The sequence below is a fragment of the Bactrocera oleae genome, chromosome 5 (genome assembly GCF_042242935.1).
Source record: "Bactrocera oleae isolate idBacOlea1 chromosome 5, idBacOlea1, whole genome shotgun sequence".
NCBI classification, from domain to species: Eukaryota; Metazoa; Arthropoda; class Insecta; order Diptera; family Tephritidae; genus Bactrocera; species Bactrocera oleae.
This window is the reverse complement of record NC_091539.1, coordinates 22538686-22554323: the sequence shown is the minus strand read 5'-3', so window position 1 is coordinate 22554323 and position 15638 is coordinate 22538686. Positions and strand designations below refer to the sequence as shown.

General features: G+C 35.1%; 1 protein-coding gene across 3 annotated transcripts in view; it reads left to right on the top strand.

The window, feature by feature from the left end:
- LOC106625704 (uncharacterized) overlaps window positions 1–15638 on the top strand; it is a 38067-nt gene that overhangs the window by 11020 nt on the left and 11409 nt on the right. For all 3 annotated transcript variants that reach the window (XM_036357671.2, XM_036357670.2, XM_070110478.1), the window contains exons 2-3: window positions 2148–2308; window positions 2373–2455. In XM_036357671.2, the coding sequence (XP_036213564.1) occupies window positions 2265–2308; window positions 2373–2455 (127 nt within the window). In that variant the 5' untranslated portion in view covers window positions 2148–2264. The remainder of the gene's footprint in view (window positions 1–2147; window positions 2309–2372; window positions 2456–15638) is intronic.

The following is a 15638-nucleotide window of genomic DNA, read 5'->3' as shown; positions in this document are numbered from 1 at the left end:
ACAACAACAACAACTTCTATAGTAGCTCGCTGAGTGCTTTCATTCTAAAAATCAAATTACGTTTATTACAATATTCCAGTCCATTGATAAATTTTTAGGTGTTGCTTTAATTAATTATTAATAATTTCCCTTGTAATCATATTTCATTAATTCTTATTTTAGTTGTATAATGCCGATTGGCGCCTGTATATTTAAATAAGTATATACAGTTACTGACAATAAAATAGAATTAAATCCGTTCCGAAATAATTAACAGTCCATTATTTGTCCGATAAATTTTGAATACGTTTTGCCTGTAATTGAGTCCTACAAAATTTATATTTTAACACACCATCATGGTAGTTCAGTTACATTTTACTGTTATCTTTGTGGTCAAATTAAACAAAAGTGTGTATTTGTTGTAACAAAGAAAAAAAATAGAATCAAGGAATAAAAATATCCATTATAGATTTTATTTATTAAGAAATTATATTGTAAGTATATAATATTTAGGATATTTCTTAAAACTTGACATTTCGTTACAATTAAGTATTATTTGTAGAAGAAATGGACCGAGGAAAGCACTACACATATTTTCAAAATATCGGTTATACTCAAAGGGAATTTCAAAACTCGCAAAAATTTGTGTTTACTGCTCACCTCAAAAAAAAAAATGCGAATTGGGGGGACTGGCACGAAAAACAACAAGTTTCAGGATTACAATTACATATTCAAAGAAAATTTGGTGTAGAAATATTTTGGAGAACTGTTCGTCGGTTTTAGAAAAGAATCTAATCGGAATGTTTTCCCGGAAAGTTCCAATGTTGACAAAAGAAGAACGGAAGAACCGGATTGCTTTTGCTTTAGCGCATATCAATTAGACCGGTGAAGTAAATGTAAATAAATTATAGTTTAAAAAACTAAAACAAAACGCTTTAAAGGCATTTTTAAACCTCCTCCTATAAAGCTCTTCCCTACCATCTTGTTTGTGAAAATTAATGCTTATGGCGCATTTATTTCGTCAGTTATCGCACTTCTGCTATATTTTAACATAACTGTTATACTTGTACTGGGAGTGGGCGTGGTTATTATCTGATTTTGGTTATTATCATTTTCACAGCGTATGAAAGAGGGCTAAAAGGACCTCCTCTCAGCAAATTTGGTTGAGTTAGCTTTAGCGGTTTGGAAGATATATAAATTAAACCATTTAGGGGCGGGGTTACGCCCACCTTTAAAGTAATGGGAAAATGTTATCAAATTATTACATTGTCATCGGTCCTTGACACGTCTGCAAAGTTTCAAGTTGATCAAACTTCTGGAAACCGGTGAAAATTGAGCTCTAAGATTCCATTACATACATACAACCCAAGCTAATAAAAACGTATTAAAAGAGTGGCGGAAGATCCTTTTATCCGATGAATCTAAAATAAATATGGTAGGTAGGAAGGAAAAAATTTGGTTTGACGTCCGAAGAATCCTGAAATGAATCCCCGATACACGGCACAAATTTTCAAACAGGGAGGTGGCAATATGATATTGGGATGTATTTCGTGGTATGGTGTTGGACCGCTGTTTTGGATTTGGGAAATCATGGACCGTTATCACCACCTTAGAATTTTAGAAGATGTAATGCTTCCTTAAGCTCAATGGTACATACCTTTAGTTTGGCAGTTCCAACTAGGGAATGACCCGAAGCATACCTTGGGTGTGGTCAAGACTTGACTACAAGATGGGAAAAAGTCCAAGGAGTGGTATTAAATACCGAATCCAGTCTGTGAAGCTCTAGTGAAATCTATGCCGAAAAGGTGTGCTGCCGTACTCGCAAATAAAATTTTTTGCAACGAAATTCTAACTTATATGCATGTTTTAGTTATAATAGTCTACTATTTACGAGTTTTGGTTCCATGACAATTCCTTTAAAAGTTGTCTGCGTATAATACTTAAATTTTTATTAAGTTATTTTTGGTTTTGAAATGTTTAAAATAAATTTTATTAACTATAAAAAATAAAAGCTTCCTCCTAAGAACTGGTAACACTTTTTTTTGCAAATAGTTGTGAATAAAATTCTGATTATATTGTATTGTAAGTAACTGTATATACTCTTGTGCTTAATTTTTCTAATAATGTCAGTAATGCAGATTTTTATATGCTATTTTTTATGTTTACAGTTTGGAAATATCACGTAATTCAACGAATCTAACGGTATTCTGGTATCATTATAACCAAAAAAGAAATAAAAACACTTAAAATAATATACTAAATCAGTTTTTAATTTTATCGATAAAATGACAACTGTGACTACAATACAAAATTATAATCGACAGCAAAGGTGATTTGAAAATAACGAATTAAAAATTATAAAACTTCCTTAATATTTAAAATTCTTATTTTAGTACTGACTCTGGTTGGGATAATCCTTTTAGACCTGGTGGAGATTTATCTAGAGAAGCTGATGAAATAGTCAACATGATAAGAGGTATTTTGTAGTTTCATTACAATAAATATTAGTCTGCAGATGGTAGTTTAAATCTTCCGAATAGTGAATTTACGACGGTGGTATTAGGTATTGAAAAATAAAAATATTGATACCCCCAATATGGAAGGAGTTTTTATGATTCATTAGCAAGGCCACTAATGTTACTCTTTAAGAATTTTAAAGCGGTGCTTTTTTGGTTCTTTAAATATTTTCAATATTTCATAATACAATGTTTATTACTAATATTTACATTTATATTGTTTGGCTACAATTTTAAGTAAATAAATATAAAAATATTAAACAAGTAAGATCGAGCTATATTGAGGTGCAGCCGAACAGTATGGTATATTCTCTCACAAACCGTAAGAATTTATACCACTTTTAAGGTTTTCAACTATATTCAATTGAATTGAAGCTAGAGCAATTCAACTTCAGATCAAACAAACTCTTTTTTGGTATTACGGACTTCAACTATATTCGTCTCTGTTTATTGGTGTGACCAACCTAGAAACTGAAGATTTGCCGGATAGTTAAATACAAGCAGCTGCAAATTTTTAAACGAAAATTAATACAATTCAATTCAGCTATTACTCGGGTAGTCTCTCAAAATACTTTATAAGTATTCTGCGAATTTTATCTAGAACGCATGGAATGTTTAAATCTTTATGAAATTCGTCATTGGGTACAAACTAGGGCGCGTTAACAATAAGTCTATGCGTTTTAGAAAGATATCGTTAAATAATTTCAATATTTGACTGGCTTGCTGTACCCCACAATTGGATAGCATATGTCCAGACAGGCTTTAAAATAGCCTTGTAAAGCCGAACTTTGTCATCCAAACTAAGCTGCGATTTTCTGTCAATTTCGATTAGTAGTTGGTTTTTGACAACAAAAAAGGTTAGTCACGTTTTTGTGTGCTCTTTAATTTTTGAAAGAAATGGATCTAACAATATGCATTAAATATTGCGATAAAAATTCAACAAAGCGCTACAAGGCACTTGAAATGTTGACTGTGACATTCGGGGAGTCCACTTTGTCAAAGTGTTTTCAAGCGCTTTACAGAAGGCCGAGAAGATGTTAATGACGATGAGCATCCGGGACCGTTCCCACGACAGTCGGGTCTACGTAACCGGAACGGACCCGGATTTTATCCGGCCAAGGACTGTCAACTCGGCAGAATTCTGCCGCTACGACAACAACAACAGCATCCGCGAGGTGCGATCACGTCAACAAGCGAAGAAAACATCGAAACACTGAAAACAATTTTTTTTTGTAAATCATCGAATCACTATTAGGGAAGTTGCAGGGGATGTTGGCATATCAATCGGCTCATGCCATTCAATTTTCTCCGAAGTTGCTACATTTTAAGCAAAAGTAATGTCGCATTAGTATTGCTCAGGAGTTGTTGAACGACGTCAGCAACAATCTGGGTTCGCTCAAACGGGTCATAACTGGTGACGAATGGTTAACGTCGAAACTAAGGCCAAATCATCCCAACTGGAAGCTGCCGGTAAGATTCTGTTTTGCACCTAGTTCTTGATAAATTTTGCAGCCTTTGTAGCTAGCAGCATGATCTGGCAAACAGTTAACACATTTGGCAGGCAAATGTTGGTTTTTCTTACACGCTGTTGTTGGATGACTCAAAGAACACTTAACGCATCTAAATGTTTTTGTACAATACGTGTTTGTATGTCCGTATTCTTGGCATCGAAAGCATTGTGCACTATCTATTATTTTCTTTGTATGCTCTACTCTAATTGATGCAATATTTAGGTATTTCAGATTATTTATTTCTGCATTGTTGTTCGGTTCCAGATCAATAAAAGATATGTTCAATGGATACTTGGTAATACCACTTCTGAATTGCTAAATGATAGCGTATATAGGGCCCACAACTAAGCTGTAAATTAAAATACAAAACTCAGGAGGGGACCTGTGGTTCGAAAATCTTTAAAAAGTGGGCCTGACCTCGCCACCTATTAGTTTCAATGTATATATCTTCCAAATAATGAAGTTGTATCACCCAAATTTGCACAGGACAAATATTTTCAACCCTTCTTACTATAGCGTCCGAATAGATGAAATCGGGTGATAACCCTGCTCACTCTCCATATAACAGGTTTATTAAAAACTTCTAAACGTGCGATAAATCAATAAATAAATGTGTCATAGACAGCAAATTATATATCCAGGATGGAACGAAAGCTTTATAGGAGCCGGTGTCAAAATCGGACGAAAAGTTCGTTCGGTTTTTATCTAAGAGATGGCGTTATTGTCCATAGTACTACTGTTAGCGGCTGAAAACATTAATTTAGTTTATGGGCCCGATACTGTAAACGAACGTGTAGCACAAAAGTGATTTGCTAGGTTCCGTTCCGGTAATTTTAATATCAAAGATGCACCACGCGTCGGGAGGCCTGTCGTCGAAAATTGCGATAAATTCATGGAAATAGTGGAAACAGACCGTCACGTGAGCACTTATTTAATTGCTGAGGAAATAAAGATAAGCCAGAAAACCGTTTGGAACCATTTGCATAACCTTGGATTCAAAAAGAAGCTCGATGTTTGGGTGCCACACGAACTAACGCAAAAAACATGATGGACCGAATTTCCATCTGCGAATCGCTGCTGAATCGCAACAAAATCGACCCGTTTCTGAAGCGGATTGTGACTGGCGATGAAAAATGGGTCACTTACGACAATATCTAGCGCAAACGGTCGTGGTCAAAGCTCGGGGAAGCGGCCCAGACGGTGGCCAAGACCGGATTGACGGCAAGGAAGGTTTTGCTGCGTGTTTGGTGGGATTCGCAAGAAATCATTTACTACGAGCTGCTCCCCTATGGCCAAACGCTCAATTGAGCCCTCTACTGCCAACAACTAGACCGCTTGAAGGCAGCACTCATCCAGAAGAGGCCATCTTTGATCAACAGAGGCCGAATTGTGTTCCATCAGGACAACGCCAGGCCACACACGTCTTTGGTGACTCGCCAGAAGCTCCTGGAGCTCGGATGGGAGGTTCTAATGCACCCACCTTATAGTCCGGACCTGGCACCAAGTGATTACCATCTTTTCCTGTCCATGTCGAACGTACTTAATGGTGAGAAGTTGGCCTCGGGAGAGGCCTGTGAAAATTGGCTCTCCGAGTTTTTTGGCAATAGTCGTACGAACAAAACGGCGCATATTTGACTTAAATCGGACAAATGTACACAAAGTTATCATCTTTTGAAAAATCAATAAAAAAACCGAACGAACTTTTTACTTTACCTAATATTATATACATAACATTCTTCTGATATTCCTATGTTAAAGTGCGAAGAAAATTGGACTCCAACCACGCCTACATCCCATATAATAACTTTAAATTCTATCTAATTCTTTCAGATTCCAGTCCGGGATAGAACTTTACACCAATAGTGCCTTTCAAGTGTGCAACCGAACCAAAACTGTTCAAGCCCCTAGGTATTGAATATGTGAACCCCACTGCTAGTTGACTTTTTACCGAAAATATCGGGCTATCTGTAAGATATATAATTGAAATTCAGCGAGAATCCTTTCCTGATAATAGTTTATCTGAATGTCAAAAATTGGGTTGAATCGGGTCAATACTTCCCTTCGGCCCCATATCACTAAAAAAAAATTTCGAGCTCCGGGTGTTTTTATACAGCATTATCGCCCAGTATGTGAGTTATCTCAATAAAAATGAGAGAGCGTCTTTTCTAATAACAGTGTATATTTGTGCGCAAAATGGACAAAATTGAGTGAAAACTTGACCTAGCTAATACATAACTAATATTAGAACTTTCGAACATCCGGCTGACTTTACTGCATATATGTATATTGGTGGTGGTATGTGAGGTACCTTTATGAAGCACAGGTAACATTTTATTTGTACTACAAGTAGCACGTTTACAGTATGTGGTATTGGCAAAAAAAGATTATATCGAGTCAATACTACCACAACTCCCATATACTACATATAATGATTTTCGTTTTTATACTCTCGCAACCTGTTGCTACAGAGTATAATAGTTTTGTTCACCTAACGGTTGTTTGTATCACCTAAAATTAATCGAGTTAGATATAGGGTTATATATATATAAATGATCAGGATGAAGAGACGAGTTGAAATCCGGGTGACTGTCTGTCCGTCCGTCCGTGCAAGCTCTAACTTGAGTAAAAATTGAGATATCTTTATGAAACTTGGTAGACATGTTTCATGGTACCGTGAGACGGTTGGTATTGCAGATGGGCGTAATCGGACAACTGCCACGCCCACAAAACGCCATTAATCAAAAACAAATAACTTGCCATAACTAAGCTCCGCAATAAGATACAAGACTGTTATTTGGTACACACGATCACATTAGGGAGGGGCATCTGCAGTTAAAATTTTTTTTTAAAAAGTGGGCGTGGTCCCGCTTCTAATAGGTTTAATGTGCATATCTCCTAAACCGCTAATGCTATAATAACAAAATTCACTGGAAGCAAATGTTTTTAGCACTTCTATTGACGGTGTGAAAATAGTTGAAATCGGGTGGCAACTCCGCCCACTCCCCATATAACGGTACTGTTAAAAACTACTAAAAGCGCGATAAATCAAGCACTAAACACGCCAGAGACATTAAATTTTATCTCTGAGATGGTATAAGATGACTTTATAGGAACCGCGTTCAAAATTAGACAGTGGGCGTGGCACAGCCCACTTTTAGGTGAAAACCCATATCTTGAGATCTGCTTAACCGATTTCAACCAAATTCGGTGCGTAACGTTCTTTTCATGTTTCTATGTCATAGTGCGAAAATGGGCGAAATCGGACTTTCGGATCACTTTCCACTATGCAAATCAGGTAACAATGATTATATCGGGGTAAAACTTTGCGTGAATAATGCGTTTGAAGTATGCCACCTTGTGAGTAAAAATTGTCTAAATCGAGTCAAAACTGTTCAAGCCCCTAGGTAATTAATATGTTGACCCCAGTGCCTATAGCTGACTTTTTACCGAAAATATCGGTCAACATAGAACAAGGCGGCAAGATCCACAAAGAAATCTAAAACGAGTATACCATTTGACTTTGCGGGAGTATAAAATGTTCGGTTACATCCGAACTTAGCCCTTCCTTACTTGTTCTTACAAGTTTTATGGCGAATATGTCAGTCAGTCTTTAAGTTATATATTTAAAAAATTGTTTAAAAATATGTTCTCCAGTATACCTGAGCAATGTTTAAATTAATGCAATCAGCCCGTCCCTTTCTCTGATTTTCGTCGCGTGGTTTAGCTCTTAATTAGAATATAATAGATCTAGAGCTCGGTCAAAACCTAATGTCCCTAATATAATGAATTCCGATCCTCTGGTTGACGTTTTCCATATCAACTCAATATATTAAATTTACGCTCTTCATTTGAGATGATATAACATGTATCTCATTTGAAAATGTTTTTAATAGAATTTTAGCTGACGCGAATTAAAATATGGCAATAAAAAGTTAAGATCAAGAGGATACCAAATTTGATTGTAATTTATTCACGATTTCTCCGAATAACGAATGCTAAATTCTTTCGCAAGATGTTGCTACAGACTATAATAGTTTTGGTACTAACGGTTGTTTGTATCACCTAAAACTAATCCATTTAGATATAACGTTATTTACATATATATAAATGATCAGGATGAAGAGACGAGTTGAAATCCGAGTGACTGTCAGTCAGTCCATCCGTCCGTCCGTATGTGAAAGCTGTAACTTAAGTAAAAATTTAATTATCTTTATGAAACTTGGTACACATGTTTCTTTGTACCGTAAGACGGTTGGTATTGCAGATGGACGTAATCGGACCACTGCCATGCCCACAAAACGCCATTAATCAAAAACAAATATATTGCCATAACTAAGCTCCAAAATAATATACAATACTGTTATTTGGTTTAGAGGATCACATTAGAAATGGGTATCTGCGGTTTTCATTATTTTTTTTAAAGTCGGCGTGATCCCGCCCTTTAATAGGTTTAATGTGCATATCTCCTAAAAAGCTAATCTACGCTAAAGCTATAATAACGAAATTCACTGAGAGCTAGCGTTTTTAGCACCTCTATCGATAGTGTGAAAATGGTTCAAATCGGGTGACAACCCCGCCCACTCCCCATATAACGGTACTGTTAAAAGCTACTAAAAACGCGATAAATCAAGCACTAAACATTCCTGTGACATTAAATTTTATCTCTGCGATGGCATGACATGACTTTATAGGAACCACATTCAAATTATCAATTTCACTTTCCACTATGCAAATCAAGCAACAATGATTGTATAGGGGAAAAATTTTGCTTGAATAATGCGTTTAAAGTGTGCCACCTTGTGACCAAAAATTGTCTAAATCGAACCAAAACTGTTCAAGCCCCAAGGTACTAAATATGTGGACCCCAGTGCCTATAGTTAACTTTTTACCGAAAATGTCTGTCAATGTGTAAGATCTATAATTGAAATTCATATAATAAAATAAATAAACTGAAAATCTCGATAATAGTATGCGTTTGTGTCAAAAATGGGTTGAATCGGATCAATACTTCCTATAGCCCTCATACACCTAATATAAAGATTTTTGAACTTCTGGGTGGTTTTATACCGCATATATCGGCTAATATGTGAGTTATCTCAATGAAAATGAGAGAGCGTGTTTTACTCATAAGAATGTATCTTTGTGCCTAAAATAGATCAAATCGGGTGAAAATTTTACGGGGGCTAGGTAAAATTTTCACTAATCTAACTAATATCAACACTTTCGAACATTCGTCAGACTTTACTCCATATGATTGGTGGTGGTATGTGAGGTACCTTAATTAAACAGTGAGAGTATTTTATTAGTTTGTGGCATGTTAGTAGTATGTGGTATTGGCAAAAGTTTATTTAATCGGGTTAATACTACCCTCAACTTCCAAATACTACTTATAATGCTTTTCGTTATTCTTACCAGGTTTATGCCGAATATGTCGGTCAGTGAGTATTAAATTTTTTTTTCTCAAACGAGTATACCATTTGACTTTGCGAGAGTATAAAATGTTCGGGTACATCCGGACTTAGCCTTTCCTTACTTGTTTTATATAAATTGTTCCAGCATCTGAAGGCATTTGATTCTTGTAAGTCGCAAAATGTTCGATTACACCCGAACTTAGTCCTTCCTTGCTTGTTAGAACTTGGTTATATCTGAAAGCTGAATTATAAAACTTTGTACATACATACATGTCCCGGATGTCAGTCTATATGTGCAAGCGATACTTAAATAAAAATTGCGATATCTTGATGAATATTGGCACAAGTATTCAAAGTTCTATGACTAGAGTTAAATTAAGCTCTAATGTGGTACAGATGATCACAGCCCATCTCAGAAGCTGTGGTTATAATTTTTTGAGAAGTTGGTTGGCTCCGTCATCTATTAAGCATAATGTACATACAAGGTGCGTTAAAAAAAAAAATTTTTATTGAATGAGAGTTCACTAATTTATTGGGAATATGTAAATTCTGTATATAGAATATGAAGGGGTTTTGATTACAATACTATGGAATAATTTTTTTTCAGAAAGAAAATTTTAAGATAGTATCCTCCGAATTGGTGGTTAAAATGTAAATGAGCGGATAGAATAAGATAAAGAATATATACAAGGTGCGTTCCAAAGTAAACAGTAAAAAAGTAAGAAAGTAAACTCTAGTGGCGCCATCTATATGTCGACTAGTGCGTTGGAATCTGCTATCCTTTATCGACTTCCAGTAAAAATTTCATGACATTTCATCTATTGGAAGTGAAGTAATTGAGTTTTAAGTGTCAGTATGTTTTTGTTATCGGTGCGAAAATGAACTTCGAACAAAGAGCCAACATTAAATTTTGTTTTAAAATTGGTAAAACTTTTACCGAAACGTTTCAACAACGAAACGTTTGAAACAAGTATAGCGATGATTGCCTATCCCGTAGCAGAGTGCACGAATGGTTTCAACGTTTTCAAAGTGGTCGTGAGGACATAAATGACGATGAACATGAACCCAAAAAATCGCGCCTGGAGAAGTCAAAAGTGAAAACAATGCTGATTTGTTTTTATGATTCCAAGGGTATTGTCCACAAAGAATTTGTTTCACCTGGCCAAAACGTTAATGCGGTATTCTACCTTGGAGCTTTGAATACCGGTTTGGTGCGCCGTATTCGACGTGTTCGGCCCGAATATCGTGAAGATGGAAGTTGGCGTTTGTTGCACGATATTGCGCCTTCTCTTCGATCGACGCTTGTGGCCGATTATTTGACTAAAACTCACATTTTAGCAATCAACCACTCCCCGTATTCACCTGATATAGCACCGTGCGACTTCTACCTTTTCGAAAAATGCATTTGCCGATGAAAGGAAAGCGTTATGCAGACGTGGAGGCTATTCAAAAGGCTTGCACCAGCATACTGGCGGCCATACCGGTCAACGAGCTAAAACACTCGTTAGACATGCTTTTGGACCGTGCAAAAAGCTGTATTAAAGCAGAAGGAGACTATTTTGCATAAAATTAATTGATTTTGCCGATAAAACCATTTGTTCTGTCTTTTTTTTAAAAGTCCGGTTTACTTTGGAACGCACCTTGTGTATAAAAAACTACAAACGAACTAATGATAAATAAAAACGTCAAAATTAATATTTTACAGTAAACAGGGTATGGAAGAGTTTAAAGTGAATCAGTAAAAACAAAAGGTCAATGGACATGGCGCCGTCCACTTATAGGTATCTCAGCCATTATACGACTGATTTCAATCGAATTTTGAAATATAATATGCTGGCTACCTTAGGCTACAAATGGGAAAACGGGTGAACTATAATCAAACATTCAAAGTATGCTGAATACCATTATCTTAGTGCCTATAGTTGACATTCCGAAAACATCGGTCAAGGTGCTAAAAATGGATAAAATCGGTATACCTAATATAATGATTTTCGAATATTCGTATCTTTGGTTAAGATAACATAATCAAATTAAGTTAACATGTTCTCTTATATATTAGTGGTAGGAGTGTGGTACCGCAAATAGTTGAAATCGGTCTTTTTGCCAAATATATTGGTCAATGTGTGAGTTATCTTTATAAAAATCTGTGTAAATATTTTCTTAAGCATAATTTAATTTATTCTCCAAATTAAATTAAATCATTCCAGATCTTACCGTTGTCCTAAAATTCCCAATAAAGGGGCGTATATATCGATATTGATATTTTAATGAAAATAAATGGACATGCTTTCTTTGCCCTAATAAATTTTAGCGGTAAATATAAATGAAATCGGTCAAGTCCCAAGTTTGACCTCCATATTTCTCATCTAATCAGGCAAAAATATTTCAATTAGCATTATTCATTCGGTAGTAAAAATTCAGCCCTTCCGTACTACCGCCCGTATCAAACCAAATTTGTCAAAAGTTATGTCCATAATAGCAACGTAAAAATCAGTTGTTCTCTTTTGTTTTCATTTGACCAATGTTGCCATTGTTCAATTTGTATACACGGTTTTTCACACATTTACTTTTTATACTCTCGCAACTGAAATCCGGGTGACTGTCTGTCCGTCCGTCCGTCCGTCCGTGCAAGCTCTAACTTGAGTGAAAATTGAGATATCTTTATGAAACTTGGTACACATGTTTCTTGGTACCGTTAGACGGTTGGTATTGCAGATGGGCGTAATCGAACCACTACCACGCCCACAAAACGCCATTAATCAAAAACAAATAAATTGCCATAACTAAGCTCCGCAATAAGATACAAGACTGTTATTTGGTACAAAGGATCACATTAGGGAGGGGCATCTGTAGTTAATATTTTTTTAAGTGGTCCCGCCCCTAATAAGTTTTATGTGCATATCTCCTAAACCGCTAAAGCTATAATAACCAAATTCACTGGGAGCAAATGTTTTTAGCACCTCTACCTACAGTACCTAAAATAGTTAAAATCGGGTGACAAGCCCGCCCACTCCCCATATAACGGTACTGTTAAAAAATACTAAAAGCGCGATAAATCAAGCACTAAACACGCCAGAATCATTAACTTTTAACACAGGGATAGTATGAGCTGACTTTATAGGAGCCGCGTTCGAAATTAGACAGTGGGCGTGGCACCACCCACATTTAGGTGAAAACCCATATCTTAGGATCTGCTTAACCGATTTCAACCGAATTCGATACGCAACATTCTTCTCATATTTTTAGGCTATAGTGCGAAAATGAGCGAAATCGGATAACAACCACGCCTATTTCCCATATAACACCATACAAAATTCCACTTACCGCTATGCAAATGAAACAACAATGATTGTGTCGGGGTAAAACTTTGCGTGAATAATGCGTTTGAAGTATGCCACCTTGTGACCAAAAATTGTTTAAATCGAATCAAAACTGTTCAAGCCCCTAGGTACTGAATTTGTTGACCCCTGTGCCTATAGTTGCCTTTTTACCGAAAATATCGGTCAATGTGTAAGACATTTAATTGAAATTCATATAATAAAATAAATAAACTGAAAATCTCGATAATAGTATGTTTGTGTCAAAAAATGTTTTCAATCGAATAGCCCTCATATACCTAATATAAAGATTTTTGAACTTTCGGGTGACTTTATACCGCATATATCGGCCAATATGTGAGTTATCTCAATGAAAATGAGAGAGCGTGTTTTACTCGTAACAAGGTATCTTTGTGCCTAAAATGGATCAAATCGGGTGAAAATTTTCCTTAGCCCCCATGTAACTAATATCAGGATTTTCGAACATCCGTCTGACTTTACTCCATATGATTGGTGATGGTATGTGAGGTACCTTAATGAAACAGTGAGAGCCTTTGATTAGTCTGTGGCATGTTAGTAGTATGTAGTATTGGCAAAAATTGATAAAATCGGGTTAATGCTACCCTCTACTTCCATATACTACTTATAATACTTCTCGTATGTCGGTCAGTGAGTATTAAAATTTTTTTTATACTCGCAAGATGTTGCTACAAAGTATAATATTTTTATTATATATATAAAATTGCTTCAAAATGTGTTCTCTAGGCTCGAGTATAGCTGAGCAATGTAAAAATTAATATCTTTCTCTATTCCCAATGTATATATGATTTCCGTCTGTCCTCTTGACTTTAAACCGTTCCGGTTGATCAAAATATGATATTTTAATGTAATTAAATGGATAAGTTTTCTTTAAAATTATGTGGTTTGACGCTGAATTATAATGAAAATAGTATATACCTTGATCTAAACCTCACACCTTCATATAATGAATTCCGATTTTCTGGTTGACGTTTTCCACACAAGCTTATAATATAAAATTTAGCCACTTTGGTCGAGTTAATATCACATTCATACTTATTTATATCTCACTTCAAGATGTTTTTTGTTTTTTTTTTAATATAATTTTCGCTGACGCAAACTAAAATATAGCAATAAAACTGAGACTAAGTTTATGGCCTTTAATATAAGTCAAGAAGATACCAAATTTGATTGTAATTTAATCACGATTTCATTTAATAATGGATGTTTAATTCTTTCTCAACTTTGGCACACCTCAAGGAATTTCCTGGCCTTTGATTCTTGCGAATTACAAGAGTATAAAACTCTTGGTTCCGCCCTAGTACCCATTATCGGGTATATATTGACCCTAGCTCCAACATACTTTATGTAAAAAATTCAAACTTCCGTTTGGCTTTACATAAACGTAAAATATTGATATACGAGTTTAATGCCGAAATGTATGAAATCGGTCGACGAATTTCCCCAGCTCACATGCACTACATATGGTATAATTTATTTCGTTAATTTTAATTTAATTTAATGAAATTAAATGGACAGTTTTTCTTAAAAATAATGTGGTTTAATGCTGCATATGAATGAAATTGGTCTAGACCTTTGTTTAAACCTTATAACCCTAATATACTGATTTCCGCTCCTTTCGTACAACAGCAACCTCATATACCCCACATATTAAATCTAACTCCATTGGTTTAGTTTATATCACATATACCATGTTTGAGTTAAATAACCTCTTTTTGTTAAAGTTAACATTTCGGAGAAAAAATAGTATCTATCTAAAATACTAAATCTATGATCAATAACATAAGTTAATAAGATACCAAATAATAATCGAATAATAAAAAATATTCTTGTTCCAGGGACCGACTCATTTGAATTTAAATGTATTAGAGTATACGTTAATAGTTGCCTTATTTATTTAACCCTATCTTATATACCACCCCATTCGGACTTATCTGTATACATGCAGCATGCTTCTTTAATAAATAGTGCTACCTCGATGGCAAATAATGCAGATTCAATAATTGTATTAGGTGATTTCAATTTACCGTGTGCTTCGTGGAAACCTTACGATGACTATATCGTGCCGATTTGCAATCGGCCATGTTTTAATGAGTTTTTCGAAAAAATGTCCGAGTTGGGTCTGAACCAAATTAATTTGATTCCGAATAAATTTGGTAAATGCTTAGATTTAGTATACGTTGATACCTCTGCAAAGTGTTCCGTTATTCAGAGTAATCCTCTTGTTCTACCAGAGGACTCATATCATCCTGCTTTGGAAATATCTGTCGAAATCTCAGGCATTTTACGGAATAATAATCATCAAACTTCGTGCTTCTGTACTCGGTTTAACTTTGCAAAAGCTAATTTTAAAAAGTTAAATACAGAACTTTCTACAATAACATAGCCTAATTATAATGGTGACATTGAATTGAGTGTCTCTCATTTTAATAACATTATTATGAAATTATTTGAATAGTATGTTCCAATAGTAATTGTTAATAAAAGCAAAAGTATAAGTCCGTGGTTTTCGAAAGAGTTATATAAATTGAAAAACAGAAAAACTCGAGCCTTTAAACATTTAAAAAAAAACCGGTTCACTTGTCGACTATTCTAAATATTCTCTATTGCGGCGACAATATTTTGACCTAAACAAAAAATGTTATAATAATTACTTAAATAAAGTAAAAGAAAACATTGTAAGTAATCCAAAATCGTTTTATGATTTCGTCAACTCCAAACGCAGGATTTCCAAATTTCCGTCCGCAATGAAATACAAATCTATCATTTCAAGTGACAATGATATTATATCCAATATGTTTGCAGAATTTTTCAAGTCAAACTACTGTAATAATTTTTCCAAAACTTTTTCTTATCAGCAAGTGC